Here is a 16,058-nt window from a genome sequence, read left to right on the forward strand (position 1 = left end):
TTGTGGTGACCAGAGTTGATTTGGGGGTCCATTGGTAGGCCAATATGGATGTGCGTTCTGCATCGAGTCCCATTTGTTGACTCGAACTGCTATGTTGGAGATGTTCCATTCGATTGTTGTTGAGCTTATTCGTGTTCTGGAGTGATTTATGAGTTACTCTCCTGTGTTAGGGGATTGTGATTTGTTGGGTATATGCACATATGGTGCAGTTCCATTGGGCTTTATAGCGGGATTTGAATGAGATGGGTATTTGGGTGTTGCATGATTTGTTACGCATTGGATATGTTCTTTCGGACGGTTATGGCATTGCGTCATTTGCTTCTCCAGGGTTATGATGATTCACTTTTGGGTGCTAGGCATCGAATTGCGCTTAGTTGATGATTTTGAGCATGGTGACTTGGGGTGTCTCATGTGAACCAGTCTTTGGATAGGGTCGTGCATTGCGGCGAAGTTATATGGAGGTATGATCCTTCGGGTTAGATCGTGTGTTCTGGTTCTACGATGTGTGATGGGTTCTCAGCATTGTGTTGTGGTGGTACTGGTGCGCTTGCGGTACAATTCTCTCATTTGAGTCGTTTCCCATAATTTGAGTACATTTGGGTTGTTGCTTTTTGGTGCACGGATTGTGGCTTTAGATCGTATTTATGTGTCATGCCACCCGAGTAGTCGTGTTGGATGAGATGAGGTCATTGAACCCACAATGAATACTTTCGGATTCGGTTTCAGCATGCTGGAAGGATAATATCGGGATTCGGCTTAGAAATTTACTATGATCCTTGCCAAAGGAGAGGGAGCTTCATGAATGGTTGATCTGAGGAATAGTTACGACTTTTTGCGTGTTTCGTTCATCATTGGCAGTATACGGAAGTGTTGGAATGAGGCTGTATTTGATAGGAGGTTTATTATTGATATTCGGTTGTTTTGAGCAACTGCTGTGATTAGAAGTTATCGCTACGAGTGTTTGAGTTATGTGGTATATCATGTAATTGCATCTAAGGTTGCAGGTATGGTTTGTTACAGCTTGTTCGAACTTATTCAGAGTATAGATGTGAGATTCAAATCTTATAGATGATTTCGGAAGTGGAAATTTGGTTCTATGGTTTATGGGCTTGGTTGGATTGCGGAATTTTAGTTATGTTGTGCTATCGGACCTATATGGGATGGGGTGACGTAGGATCACCCCCGAGTATGTGCATAGTGAGGATACATGGCGATTTGATGGCTTTTGAAAGAACTCTAGGCACGTTCGAAGACGAATGTATGTTTAAGTAGGGGAGGATGTAATTACCCGACCGGTCGTTTGAACATTTGCACTACGCTCGCCAGTTCTCGGGCAAGGCTAGCCCCGTATGATGTATTATGACTTATGTAAATCGTTGGATTTGGTTTTCAGGATAATCGGAATAGATTTGGAAGAACAATTCTATGTTTGAAGCTTTAAATTTGAAAGGTTTGAACAAGTTTTGACTTTTTAGTATATGATCTCGGATTTGGATTTTTATGATTGGGTTAGCTCCGTTAGGTGATTTGGGACTTTGGAGCGTGATTCAAATGTAATTTGGAGGTTTGTGGTAGATTTAGGGTTGAATTGGCGAAATTGGAATTTTGGCGTTTTCCGGTTGGTAGTGGAAATTTTGATATCGGGGTCGGAATAGAATTTCGGAAATTGGAGTAGGTTCGATGTGTCATTTATGACGTGTGTGCAAAATTTCAGGTCATTCGGGCGAGGTTTGATAGACTTTTTGATCGAATGCGGAATTCGGAAGTTTTGGAATCCTTAGGCTTGAATCCGAGGGTGTTTTGATGATTCGATGTTGGTTTGAGTGCTCCGAAGATTGGTACAAGTTTGAATAGTGGTATATGACTTGTTCGTACTTTTGGTCGAGGTCCTGGGGGGCCTCGGGATGATTTCGGATGGTTATCGGGAAGTTTGGAAGTTAGAGTTTGCAGTTGAAGCTGCTGAGCTTCTGTCATAACCGCACCTGCGGATTGGGGACCGCAGGTGCGAGCCGCAGAAGCGGCATTTTGATCGCAAGAGCGAAGGCCAGTTGGTTGGGCATGCATCGCAGATGCGGAAGTTATTGCGCACCTGCGAGCCCGCAGATGCGGTGGCTTGGTCGCAGGTGCGGATGAGGAGTTTAAGTGAAATTTCGCAGAAGCCAATTTTTGTCGCAGGTGCGGTATTTGACCGCAGATGCGGAACCCTCTGGGCAGAACATATAAATTCTTGCCTTCGCGATTTTTAGGCCATTCTCACCATTTTTGCTTGGCCTTGAAGCTTTTTGAGAGAGATTGAAGAGGGATTTGAAGGGAAACACTTGGAGGTAAGGTTTTTGAACCTATAACTCGTTACTATGTTGATTTTCAATTGTTTAAGCATGAAATTTATGGGTTTAAAGGTGAAAATTTTAGGAAGTTAGGGCTTGAAATGGGAGAGGTAAAATTGGGGATTTGAGGGACCATTTGAGGTCCGATTTTGATGTTCTTGGTATGTATGGACTCGTGGGAGGATAAGGATTCTATTGATGTGATTTTTATCGGATTCCAAGACGTGGGCTCGGGGTCGGGTTTAACCAATTTCGGGATTTTGAGTTTAATTTGATAATTTTCGCGTGGGCTTTATCCCTTTGGCATGTATTGATGATATAATTCTGATTTTGGATAGATTCAAGGTGATTTGAGGACGAGTCGAGCGGCAAGGGCATCGCGGTGTAGATGTTCGTCCGGTTCGAGGTAAGTAATGATTGTAAATGTTGTCCTGAGGGTATGGAACCCTGAATTTTACATCGTTTGTGCTACTTTAAGGTGACACACACGCTAGATGACGAGTGTGGGGTCGTACACTGTTGGGGATTGCGACTTGGTCCATCCCGTGCAACTGTTAAGTCGCGTATTTGATTGAAAATTGTTTGATATCATTGTGTTTTGGAAAATATTACTATGTTTTAGGCTGAATGCCATATCTAGGCCTTGTTCCAACTGTTTGGACCCTTAAGGGCTTTTTACTACCGTTTCCTCGCTGTTTTGGTTTAATATCTACACTCACTCATGCTACGTTTTTACTGATTTCGTAACTCAGTCTCTATTACTCTATTTTTATGCATAAAATGATATTTTGGGCTGAGCACCCTGTTTTACTGATAGCCCGAGTGCTTGTGAGGCTGATGACTTAGAGGGACCGAGGGTCTGATTGTGAGGTTGATGACTGAGAGAGGCCGAGGGCCTGGTGGTGAGGATTATATATATTTATGGATTGGGCTGCACGCCACAGCGATATTATATATATATTTATGGATCGGGCTGCACGCCGCACCGATATAGCTCTTGGGCTGTAGGAGCCCCTCCGGAGTCTGCACACCCCCAATGAGCGCAGTCGACTATATATATGGATCGGGCTGCACGTCGCAGCGATATATGGATCGGGCTGCACGCCGCAGTTGTTATTATATGGTACATATTGAGCGTGAGTGCTGAGTGTGAGCACTGATTGATGAGAGTTGAGTCATGAGTGACTGAGAGGCTTGCCCGAGGAGCTATATATACATGTATACTAGTGATGCTTTGCCTGAGGGGGGCTTGTTTTATGAAATTACTGTTTTCACTCATCTTTATATCGAGCCTCTATTGAAAATATTAAACAAATGTTTTGAACAACTTTCGTTGAAATTGGATTTTTATGAGATGTTCGATATTTAATCACTGATTTGGCTTTGTTATTTCCTCTGGGACTTTTTCTGTTATGAGATTTATATGCTTTATGTCTGCCCTAGAGGCTGTATATGATCTACGTTTTGCCCGAGGGGCCGATTATGATTTTCATCGTTTTCACTTTGAACTACATTGAACCTCTACTGAAACTGTTTGAAAGACATTTTTCAAAGGATTTTTACTGAAATCAGAGTTTAATGAGATGATTTGATTTGTATCCTGTTTTGGAAACATACTGTACCCACTATGGTGCTATGACGTGGTTTACGTGATTTCTTACTTCTTACTCTTTATTTACTTTTATTACTTACTGAGTTGGCGTACTCACATTACTCCCTGCACCTTGTGTGCAGATCCAGATATTTCTGAGCTCGGTGGCAGGTTCATCGGAGTTAGCAAGGTAGCTGCCTGACGTTCCCAGCCCTGCCTTTCTCCTTCCTATTCCAGTACTTTATATTTCAGACTTGTTTTGTATTGAGCAGACAATGTTGAGTGTATTTAGTGCCTCATGACTAGTCACACCAGATTCGGGCTGGGTTGATGTATTTACATACTTGATTCCGCGTATTTCTGTTGATATATTAAAAATGAAAGATTTGAGACTCAATCTGCTTTAGAAAATACAAATTTTACAAAAGATCTTCTATATTGTTCGTGTTGTTTTGGCTAGCCTAGTTCTGTGATAGGCGCCATCACGATCGGGGTATTTCGGGTCGTGACACCCAACCAACAGTAGGCTAGAACAGAGGAGAATATACTAAGAATATGAAAATCGAAAATAAGATATGCTAGTTTTAAGATTGGAAAAAGTTAAATGAACTAGTAAAACAAATATGCTAACAGTATTATCCTTTCTTCCTTTTCCTTCTCTTCTCTTTTTTTTTTTTTTTATAAAAAAACTTCCGTGAAAGAAAAAATATGCTACCAATAAAGAAAATATGCTAAGAAATATGAAAACTCAATGAGTTAACGCCTAACGGTGTCCGAAACAAGTAAATAACACGTACAAAAACTAAGGCAACAAAGAACAAACCGACAAAAAGCTGCAACTAAAATGCTAAGAAAAAATATGCCAACAATAAAGAAAATGTGCTAAGAAATATGAAAACTCAACGAGTTAACAGTGTCCAGAACAAGTAAATAACAAGTACAAAAACTGACGCAAGAAAGAACAAACCGACTAAAAAAACTGCCACTAAAAATGGAGAGATAGAACCTGGAAATCGAAAAGCTGTCGGAAGTTGAAAAGGTCGCTGACGGAATGGCAATCTGTGGTGACTTGTGGCGCGACTTGCAACAGCACGACAGTGACGGAGAAGTTTAATTGACGGAGAAATTCAATTGCAAAAATCGACACAATAAAAAAATTGAATTTAAATTGATATGAAATCAGTGAAAATTTAAGTTTAAGAAATTAAAACAACGACAAATTCAATTGCAAAAGGCCAAAAAAAATGGATTTCACCGGAGAAGTGTATTTCGCCGGAGAAGGAGATCGGAGAAAGAGTTAACCAGTGCTTAAAGAAAATGGGATCGAAGTCTTGATGATCGAAGTAAGAATGTGCAACACAATAAAGAAATTGAATTTAAATTGATATGAAATCAGTAAAAAATTTAAGTTTAAGAAATAAAAAACAAAGACAATTTTAATTGCAAAAGACCCAAAAAAAAAATGGATTTCGCCGGAGAAGGAGATCGGCGAAATTTATTTCTTTATAATAAATTTAAGGTAATTATAAGTTTTTGTTATATTGGTTATATTGACTTTTAACAGAAGTAATGTTATTTAGGTTTGTATATTAGGAAATAAACCTAAATAATTAGGAAATAAATATATTCTGCTGTTTTAGATAAATGTCATTACATGAAATATACGGGCCTATTGGATCAAGGTCCAACAGTTGGGCCAATTATGGGTCATCTTCTAGCTTAATTTTTCTTTGCTGATATATATATATATATATATATATATATATATATATATATATATATATATATATATATATATATATATAAAATTTAAAAGACGAAAACTCCAACACGAAATGTTGATATATTATTTTACTTTTAAAATGAGATTTCACAATAAATAAAATTGTCATTTAATTATATTTCTGATCTTTGAAATCAAGTACTCTCTCTGTTTCAATTAAGATGACACATTTTCCTTATTAATCTGTTCAAAAAAGAATGACATATTTCTACAATTGGAAATAATTCAACTTTAAACTCTTCATTTTACCCTTAATGAGACGTTTTTATAACCAAACAAGTGTCATGGCCCCACAAAACTTTACCTCTTAAGCTTTTAAGACCACAAGTTTCAAAAGTCTTCTTTTACTTCTTAAACTACGTGCCAAGTCAAACTATCTCATCTATACGAAACAAGGGAGTAATATTTATGGTTTAAAATGTACTCCCTCCGGTCCAAAATAAGTAATTTTTTAGTTGTTTTCACACATATTAAGAAATTCACCTTTTAGCATTAATTAGCAATGAAATTGACCATATTAACCTTTGCTATCTCTTCACATAAATACTCCTAACACATACTCCAACACTATTTACTCCAAGGGCAGTGTAGGAAAAACTAATTAATTCATTCTTGAAATCTGAAAAAATCACTTATTTTGGACCACAAAAAAAAGTCCAAAAAATCACTTATTTTGGACTGGAGGGAGTAGTTGTTATATTCTAGTTTGGCAATAGTATTTTATTCTTTATTCACTTTGACGGAGACAATTCATATAGTATTTCTTATTGATTAAAAAAATAAATCAACTTGCATTTTGCTTGAGAGAAAGAAAAAAAATTATCTTATGTTAGTTACCTGAAATTATATGTGTCTTCCCGAATGAGCTTGAAAAAAAGGATAAACTTGGAAATAGCTTTCCGAATAAATTCAGAAAAGCTTCTAAATTTTCAAAGGTTGTATGTTGTTGCTCTTTGTATAGGTCAGAATCCGACCCCACGATAATTAACGAGGCTAATCCCGTTTTAAGTTAATTCATGATTAATTAGTGGCACGACCACTCAGAATTGACGACGTTCAACCCGCCTCTGGCTCGGTCAACAAGGCCACTTAGAGGCGAGATCTCAACGTGGTCACGGCCACTTATTGCCAGCTCACGAAACCCACAACTATAAATACCAAGAGAGTGGACCCTAGAAAGGGGGCTGCTTCTTCTCCACTAGAGATAGGAGAGAGAAGGGAAAAATATACCCATCTTATGGGAAGAGAAAATACCATTGTAAGGTCCGAACCTCTTTATGGAGAGGCAGATCAAACAAATATTATCAATAAAGGTTTCGAATGTTTCTCCCCCTAATTCTGAGCACTTATTTTCGTTTCTTTCATTTGGTCCAACGGATTATTACGATTTGCTATGATTTTCCCGTGATTATTTGTATTGTTTTGCATTCATAAGATATGTGATAACTTTTGAGCAAACAATTTGGCGCCATCTGTGGGGATTTCATAGCAAAATCGCATAGTTCTTCCATGGACCAAAAGGAAAGAAACGCCGGTTGGGAAGAACAACCCAGCAAAAACAAGCCAAAGCAGCATATCAGGCCGATGGAACTCGAAGATCTCGAATCGAGGTCCGGTTCCTCTGTCCCTCATCTATCTAATGGTGCAAACAAGAAGAAGCAGCCCCCCTTCTTTTGGGGAGAATCTTCGTAAGAGATCTCCCACATCCCTGAGAAGGGCTCCAACCGGAAACCAGCACGGAGGAATCTCGAATCGAGAAGCACTTCGAGACAGCCTACATACCCCGGTTGGGAAGATAACGATTAAGCTGCTCAAGATCTCGAATCAAATCCGAGCTTCAGCTCCCAAAAACCCACGAACCAAAAAAGTTCAACAACAGTTGAACCGGGAATCAGGCTACGTGCCTTCGCCATTATTTCAAGGCTATGCGCCTTCGGCAAAAAGTTCAATTACAGTTGAACCATGACTCAGGCTACACGCCTTCGCCATCAAAATCAACCAAGTTCAACAACAGTTGAACTGGGATTCAGGCTATGCGCCTTCGCCAAAAAGTTCAACTATGGTTGAACCATGACTCAGGCTACGCGCCTTCGCCATCAAAATCAACCAAGTTCAACAACAGTTGAACTGGGATTCAGGCTATGCGCCTTCGCCAAAAAGTTCAACTACGGTTGAACCATGACTCAGGCTATGTGCCTTCATCATCAAAATCAACAAAGTTCAACAACAGTTGAACTGGGATTCAGGCTATGCGCCTTCGCAAAAAAGTTCAACTACAGTTGAACTGGGACTCAGGCTATGCGCCTTCGGCAAAAAGTTCAACTACGGTTGAACCATGACTCAGTCTATGTGCCTTCATCATCAAAATCAACAAAGTTCAACAACAGTTGAACTGGGATTCAGGCTATGCGCCTTCGCCAAAAAGTTCAACTACAGTTGAACTGGGACTCAGGCTATGCGCCTTCGGCAAAAAGTTCAACTACGGTTGAACCATGACAGGCTATGTGCCTTCATCATCAAAATCAACCAAGTTCAACAACAGTTGAACTGGGACTCAGGCTATGCGCCTTCGCCAAAAAGTTCAACTACGGTTGAACCATGACTCAGGCTATGTGCCTTCATCATCAAAATCAACAAAGTTCAACAACAGTTGAACTGGGATTCAGGCTATGCGCCTTCACCAAAAAGTTCAACTACAGTTGAACTGGGACTCAGGCTATGCGCCTTCGGCAAAAAGTTCAACTACGGTTGAACCATGACAGGCTATGTGCCTTCATCATCAAAATCAACCAAGTTCAACAACAGTTGAACTAGGACTCAGGCTATGCACCTTCGCAGATAAGTTCAACCACGGTTGAACCATGACTCAGGCTATGTGCCTTCATCATCAAAACCAACCAAGTTCAACTACAGTTGAACCGGGACTCAGGCTATGCGCCTTCGCCAAAAAGTTCAACTACGGTTGAACCATGACCCAGGCTATGTGCCTTCATCGTCAAAATCAACAAAGTTCAACAACAGTTGAACTGGGATTCAGGCTATGCGCCTTCGCCAAAAAGTTCAACTACAGTTGAACTGGGACTCAGGCTATGTGCCTTCGCCAGTAAAAATCAACTACGGTTGAACCATGACTCAGGCTACGTGCCTTGGCTAGTAAATTCAACTACGGTTGAACCATGACTAAGACTATGCGCCTTCATCGTACAAATCGAAAAGTTCAACTACGGTTCGAACCATGACGACAGGCTATGTGCCTTCATCATCAAAATCAACCAAGTTCAACAACAGTTGAACTGGGACTCAGGCTATGAGCCTTTGCCAAAAAGTTCAACCACGGTTGAACCATGACTCAGGCTATGTGCCTTCATCATCAAAACCAACCAAGTTCAACTACAGTTGAACCGGGACTGAGGCTATGCGCCTTCGCCAAAAAGTTTAACTACGGTTGAACCATGAATCAGGCTATGTGCCTTCATCATCAAAATCGACTTTCAACGACAGTCGAACTGGGACTCCGGCTACGTGCCTTCGCCAATAAGTCCAACCACGGTTGAACCTAGACTCAGGCTATGCGCCTTCGCTATTGAATCCAACGAGCTCGACCTCGCTCGAACTACGAGGATGGACGCCTTCGTCCTCAACTTTAGCAAGTTCAACCACAATTGAACCGAGACTCAGGCCAAACGCCTTCATCTGTGAAAGCAAAGCCCGACCTCCAACAAATCGAAGCGCAGGATAGGCACCCTCGCCATTCAAGTAAGTTCCCCCAACTCGAATTAAGATTCAGGCTACGTAAAGTTCGGCCCCGGTCAAACTACGAGGCCGCGTTTTCTACCATCACGACCGGTAGTTCGACCGCGTCCGAACTGGGACTAAGGCTAAGTGCCGCTATCGCCAAATAACGGCCAAGACTCGCCCGCACCGAATTGAAAAAGCAAGGCAATCAACTATATTATGGCTAGGGCCATCGCCGCCAACGGTCGACCTAGATTCGACTACGGTGAGTAAACGACCCGACGACGGTTGAAGTTGCCTCTATGGCTAAGGTCGTCGATTCTATCACGACTAAAGTCGTCGATTTAAATTCGACTAGGGCCGCCAACGTGAACGGTCAACAAAAAGCGCAACAAAAACTCTAAAGAACGAAAGAAAAACAGTGACAAAAAACAAGCACAAGGCAGGCAATGGAAAAGAAAATTTGTATATTTACAAAGTCAATTGCGGGTCATCCCCGCTTACACCCGGCCAAGGCCGATCAATACAAGAAATAAAAAAAAAGGAAACACCTAAACGCCAAATGGCGAACAAGACAAGAAAAATGCATAATCTTTTTACTCGGTGCCGTCTGCGCCACCGTCTGCACCAGCGTCAGCCTCTGGCGTCGCCACGTTAAAACCACAGTCGGCACGTGCCTCACGAGCCTTCTGACGTGCCCCCTCGAAAGCAGCATCGGTCACGACTCCAGCCTCCCACAAACTCTTATATACATCACGTTGGGCCTCGGCAAAGACCCAAAGTTCCCGAGCCTGGCTGGAAGAAGCGCCGTGATCCCGTAGCCGCTATTCTCTTCTTCTAAGGCTGTGATCCGGTCCGCCATGACCTGGGCGTCCTGCTCAAAGACACCAATCCGCTCCTCGAGACTCGCTTCTCTAAAGACCGCAGCATCCCTTTCCAATGCCCGTTGGGATTCGTACACGCGGATAGCCTCCTCCAACGCCCCGGCCCTCGACGAAGCATCCCTCACTTGGAGCTTCAATGCCGCGACTTCACCCTCCAACGCGGTCACTTTCCCGCTCCATGCCGCAGCGGCCTCCGCCGCCTTGGCCTTGCCCCGGCGCTCGCACTCAGCTGCGGCCCTCTTTACCGCCTCGATCTCCTCATCCTTTCGGCGGAGCTGCCCCTTGAGAGCACTCGTCCTGCCAAGTATTTGCTGCATCTGAAGCTCCCGCCTCGCCAGCTCTTCGACCAAGGCCCGGCTCCGAGGATCATTCTTCAAGCGCACGCGCAACTCTCGGCACTGATTTCGGTAGCGGCGATACTTCTCCAGCGCCCGCAAAAATATCCCCGAACGGACCTTGGCTCGATGAATGCTCTCCACCTCCAACAGATAAGACTACAAAGCAAAGACAACGATCAGAATAAAAGAATAAACCTAAGGCAAAGAATAAGCGAACCGACGCAACAGTACATACCCTCAAGCCCATCACGGCTACTTCATTCATTAGCCTGATATCCGTAATGCCCCTCAACGATGCATTCGCGGCCTCCGAGCATAGCGTCTCGAACTGCGGCACCAAGCTTTCACTTGGAGCAATAAGTTCAGTTCCGTGGGAACCTCGATAAAGCGAGATCGCCCCTCTGTGCGCACCGCTGAATTGGTGGAGCCTTCCTGGAACATACGGACGTCGTCGGGATCCAGGTCGGATTCAGACTCATCCTCACCCACATTAGCAGCCGCTGAGGAACTACCTCCCGTCTCAGCGACTGGAACCACCAATTGAGTCGCCGAAGCGACGGTATCATCACGGCCTAAGCCAACCGGGGCAACCCCTATTGATTGTCCGCCCTCGAGGGCAGGCGCCGCAGCCGCATTCCTCTCCGCGTCCGCCGACGGGGAGCCCAAATTAATTACCACAGGAGGAGCCGGAACACGACCCTACGCCTTATCAACGGCCTCTCCTCCTCCCCATCTGATGACGATTCCGCTCTAGGACGCACAACCCCCGATGGCCCCTCGTCCCGAAGTAGGGTCCGTGATGGAGAAGAAACCGCTGAAGACTCGACTGATGCCGCCCTCGGTGTTAAGCGCGACACCGGCGCTGCAGTAAGCCGAGCAACTGCACCAGGCCGACAGAAGGCCAGTTGAGGGGCCCTGACGCGGCGTGCCCTCCCTAATCACAAGAAAACAAGGTTAATGAATAGAGCTGAAACAAAGCGGAACAGAAGAAGAGATCAATTTTTTACCTGCCGCGGGCCTACGACCATACCTCTCCCAGAAAGACGCCCACGTTCGTATCCCCCTCGTATGGGGGAGTACGGCCTCGACCCACTCACGTATCCAAGACAATGGGGGCGGCGGCGACCTGTCGGCTACAAAAAAGACACGAGTTAACGCTCATAAGCACAAATCACAAAGAGGGGAAGAAAAGAGAATTCAACCACTAAAGAACTTACGTGCATGGTTCCAAGCCTCTGGGAACCCAGTAGCATCCGCCACCAGGTGCTTGGTCCTAATATAAAAGAAGTGCTCGAAAGGGCGGGGGTCGACCTCGTCATCCAATCTCATGACCAGGCCCCTCGACCCACGAGGGCACGCCTGAATCATGGTACCACGGACTCTCTGGGGAGTGTAGAGACTCAGCACATGCTGCAGCGTGACCTCCCTTCGGGCCAATTCCGCGTACTTGATGAACATTGACAACAGTTTGTAGAGGGAAGGAGTGAGCTGACCCGGGCACACCCCGTAATAACGGCAGAAATCCACCACCAGCATTGGGAGCGGGATCTTGAACCCCAACCTGAAAGGATAGGCGTAGAAAACGCAGTATCCCCTGCGGTCAGTGTGGACCCTCTCCTCGCTTCTAGCGAGAAAGATGTCTACATGGGTAGGAACGACCCCCTGTTCCGCAATCGGGCCATCCCGATCTCCCCCATCAACGGGGCTTCATCCACCGGTTCCTCTCCACCGTCGACGGTGAAATCAATTGCCAGACCTCCGAGCCAAGGAACCACCTCGTCAACCGACGGAATTTCGCCGGACTCCATCTGTTCTGCACCTCCCATCGCCGGAGATGGCCCTACAACTACCGGAAAATCTACCGGAAGAGCACCGTAGGAAGAACTGACTGCCATTATTGATCTACTGAAGACAAATGATACCACAATCAAAGGAAAGAAAAGAGAAGATGAATTAGCGAAACGAAAAAGTTTCCTCAGAGTCTCTCTCTCAGATGAACAATGAAGATATGAGAAATGAATGCCTCAACCCACCTTTATAGGCAACATAAATGGCTTTCGCGAAACCCAATAGCCATCATTAACTGCACGACCAACCGTAAAATGGTTCGGTCCTGTCGTAGCAAGCGTCATTACGACGAGCTCCGCAAAGCGGCTTCCCAGCCATCCGCCAACATACCACCGTCAGAATAATCGCAACGACCTGCGAACGCTGAAAGAATGTGCCGTACGCCGTTAAAATTTTGGACGACCAAATACGTACCCGGCGCATACTCATTCCCCACGGCCATCCTCAAAATATGAAAGGCTACGGCCATCCCTAATGTATGAAAGGCTCTCTAATATATGAAAGGCTACGGCCATCCTCAATATATGAAAGGCTACGGCCATCCCTAATGTATGAAAGGCTCTCCAATATATGAAAGGCTACGGCCATCCTCAATATATGAAAGGCTACGACCATCTCTAATGTATGAAAGGCTCTCCAATGTACGAAAGGCTACGGCCATCTCCAACGTGTAAATGGCTAAGGCCACCGCCGCCAATAAGTCGACCCCCTTATTCGAGTTGTTTTCAAATCACAATCGATGAAGTCCGCTCATCGAGCTCGGCTGAAACACGACCTCAATAAGCGGAGGGACTAACTGTATGGGTCAGAATCCGACCCCACGATAATTAATGAGGCTAATCCCGTTTTAAGTTAATTCATGATTAATTAGTGGCACGACCACTCAGAATTGACGACGTTCAACCCGCCTCTGGCTCGGTCAACAAGGCCCTGGCCTATCCGCCACTATAAAGGCGAGATCTCAACGTGGTCACGGCCACTTATTGCCAGCTCACGAAGCCCACAGCTATAAATACCAAGAGAGGGGACCCTAGAAAGGGGGCTGCTTCTTCTCCACTAGAGATAGGAGAGAGAAGGGAAAAATATACCCATCTTATGGGAAGAGAAAATACCATTTTAAGGCTCTGAACCTCTTCATGGAGAGGCAGACCAAACAAATATTATCAATAAAGGTTTCGAATGTTTCTCCCCCTAATTCTGAGCACTTATTTTCGTTTCTTTCATTTGGTCCAACAGATTATTACGATTTGCTATGATTTTTCCGTGATTATTTGTATTGTTTTGCATTCATAAGATATGTGATAACTTTTGAGCAAACACTCTTAATATTCATGTGATTTCTAAGAAAAAAATATTTCGAGATGGATACATGCACAATGCTTCATACTAAAACTAGTAAATAAATAAAAAAGATGATATATAAGTTCTAAGATATTATTCAGCGGGCCAGTTATTTGAATGAGTTGTCCAAATATTTGTTGCAGTATAAAAGAAAAGAAAAGAGATTTTTACATTGTAGGTCCCGAACAAAAAATATTTATATTAATATTACTATTTTTGGTTTACAACAGATTTTATAACAAATGTAGCACATTCAAATAAAATACTATTTTCCTTTTTTTTTGAACATAAAAGCATGATAATTATATTACTAAACAAAAGAGTTACACGAGTTAGACATAGATTTGACGGCATTACTATTGCCCAAAGTTGCAAGGAAATTACAAACACTAGTAGAGATAGTTCTTAAAATATTACAAGAGTCCTGCTTGTCCTTTTGTAGTTCTTTTTGCACAAACAGAGGCGGACGAGCAAGGCAAAAATATTTGTCACTGGGAGGTTTCTTCAAAGCTTCCTTAGCCAGTCTATGAGCCACTTCATTTCCTTCCCTAAAGCTGTGCTTCAGTACTGGGAGCTTCGGCCGGTGCATTAACCATCTGCATTCAAGAATCACATTTTGAAAGTTAGTGCCTTCTTCGTATAGTAGTTTGACAACATCTGTGCTATCCGTCTCAATTTTCATGTTTGTATCTCTAAAGTCTAGTGCAATTTTTAGTTCTTCCAGGAGGGCTAAGAGTTCTGCATGTACGGGAGAGGCTGCATGAGTCATTTTTTGGTAACCTAAGATCCAGCCACCATTGCTATTACGAAAAGATCCACCAATACCTGCAGCATGTTTAGTAGAAGAGAAAGCACCATCACAGTTAAGTTTAATAGTGTTTATAGGGGATTTATGCCACTTGGTTTCAACAGTTATTGTCTTGTTTTTAAAGTGGTGCCTTTCCGTGAAGAAATGATATTCCCATGCAAAATGCATGGGAGTTTTTATAGAGAGGTGATCTTGGAGGTTGTTTACATTATTACTATTTCTATTCTTCCAAATTTCCCAGATGCAAAAAGGAAAAAGAGTTTTCCAATTTATCAAATGGGAGTTTGACTAATGAAGGCATCTCTAAGCTTAGAGAGCCAGTTTATGTCTCCCATATTGATTTGAATACTAATGCCCATGGCCTTCCAGAATTGTAGGGAAGAAGTACAGTGTAGAAAAATATGATGAATATCTTCAGCGCCCATTCTACAAGTAGTGCAAGTTGCATCTATGTTTATGCCAATTTTACTGAGGTAAGCTCTACAAGGGACACGGTTGTGACTACATTTCCATAGAAATATTTTAATTTTGTTGGGGCAGTGGAGGTCCCAAATCCATTTATAACAGTTGGAAGGAGGGGTGGCTTGATTGAGAAGTTTATAGCAAGATTTTGTGGAGAAAGCACCAGTGGAGTTAAGCTTCCAACTTAGGTCATCAACCATGGAATTTTTTGCCGGAGTAGGTGTAAGATTAATATTGTTGATAATATCAGGAGGTAATTCAAAGCTAATTTTGCTAATGTCCCATGCTTTTCCTTTATAAAGGTTGCCTAGGGAGAGTTGAAGATCAGAAATATTAAGGGGGCCCTCAATAGTGCTCCTTAGGGTAGGTGTATTATAAATCCAATTATTAAGCCAACGTTTAAGCACGAGTTTTTGGAGGGATGCCATAGGATTCCATTATTACAAAGTTTCCATCCTTGAAGAATGGATTTCCAAATGAAAGAGAGATTAGTAAAATTTTTTAAGTGGGCATACTTGGATGTAATAAGGTGACACCAGGGCAAGGATGGATTTTTTAGAATTCTCCACACTAGGCTTGCGAGGGAGACCAAGTTTTTTTCCTTTGCCTTGCGGATACCCAAGCCACCCTCCCCTTTAACCCTAGTAACCATGTCCTAATTAAGGAGGTGGAGTTTTTTTGAAGTATTAGTAGTACCCCAAATAAAATTCCTTTGAATTCTATCAATGGACTTGAGTGTTTTGGATGGAAGGAGGGTATATTGCATTATATGAGAAGGAATTGCTCCTGGTGTACTAGTTACTAGCGTGGAACGGCCCGCTATGTTAAGGATAGAGCATTTTTAATGGGAGAGCCTATTTTGTAATTTATCTAAAATGAATTGAAAGTCTTTGGCCTTGAGATTTTTATTGAGGATAGGGAATCCCAGGTAATTTCCAAAC

General features: G+C 43.0%; 2 protein-coding genes across 2 annotated transcripts in view; both read right to left on the bottom strand.

The window, feature by feature from the left end:
* LOC109242868 (craniofacial development protein 2-like) overlaps nt 1–10,637 on the bottom strand; it is a 16,841-nt gene extending 6,204 nt beyond the window's left edge. The window contains exon 1 of the mRNA XM_019409746.1: nt 10,503–10,637. Coding sequence (XP_019265291.1) covers nt 10,503–10,637 — 135 coding nt within the window. The remainder of the gene's footprint in view (nt 1–10,502) is intronic.
* A 3,520-nt stretch (nt 10,638–14,157) lies between these two features.
* Nucleotides 14,158–14,823, bottom strand: LOC109242869. Its single transcript, XM_019409748.1, has one exon. The coding sequence runs from the start codon at nt 14,821–14,823 to the stop codon at nt 14,158–14,160; it is 666 nt and encodes a 221-aa protein (XP_019265293.1).
* Between the last annotated feature and the right edge of the window lie 1,235 nt (nt 14,824–16,058).

Source organism: Nicotiana attenuata, unplaced genomic scaffold (genome assembly GCF_001879085.1).
Source record: "Nicotiana attenuata strain UT unplaced genomic scaffold, NIATTr2, whole genome shotgun sequence".
In the NCBI taxonomy this organism is placed as follows: domain Eukaryota; kingdom Viridiplantae; phylum Streptophyta; class Magnoliopsida; order Solanales; family Solanaceae; genus Nicotiana; species Nicotiana attenuata.

What these genes read in the sequence shown, in the direction of transcription:
- LOC109242869 (XM_019409748.1), bottom strand. Translation starts at nt 14,823, where the DNA reads ATGCATTTTGCATGGGAATATCATTTCTTCACGGAAAGGCACCACTTT.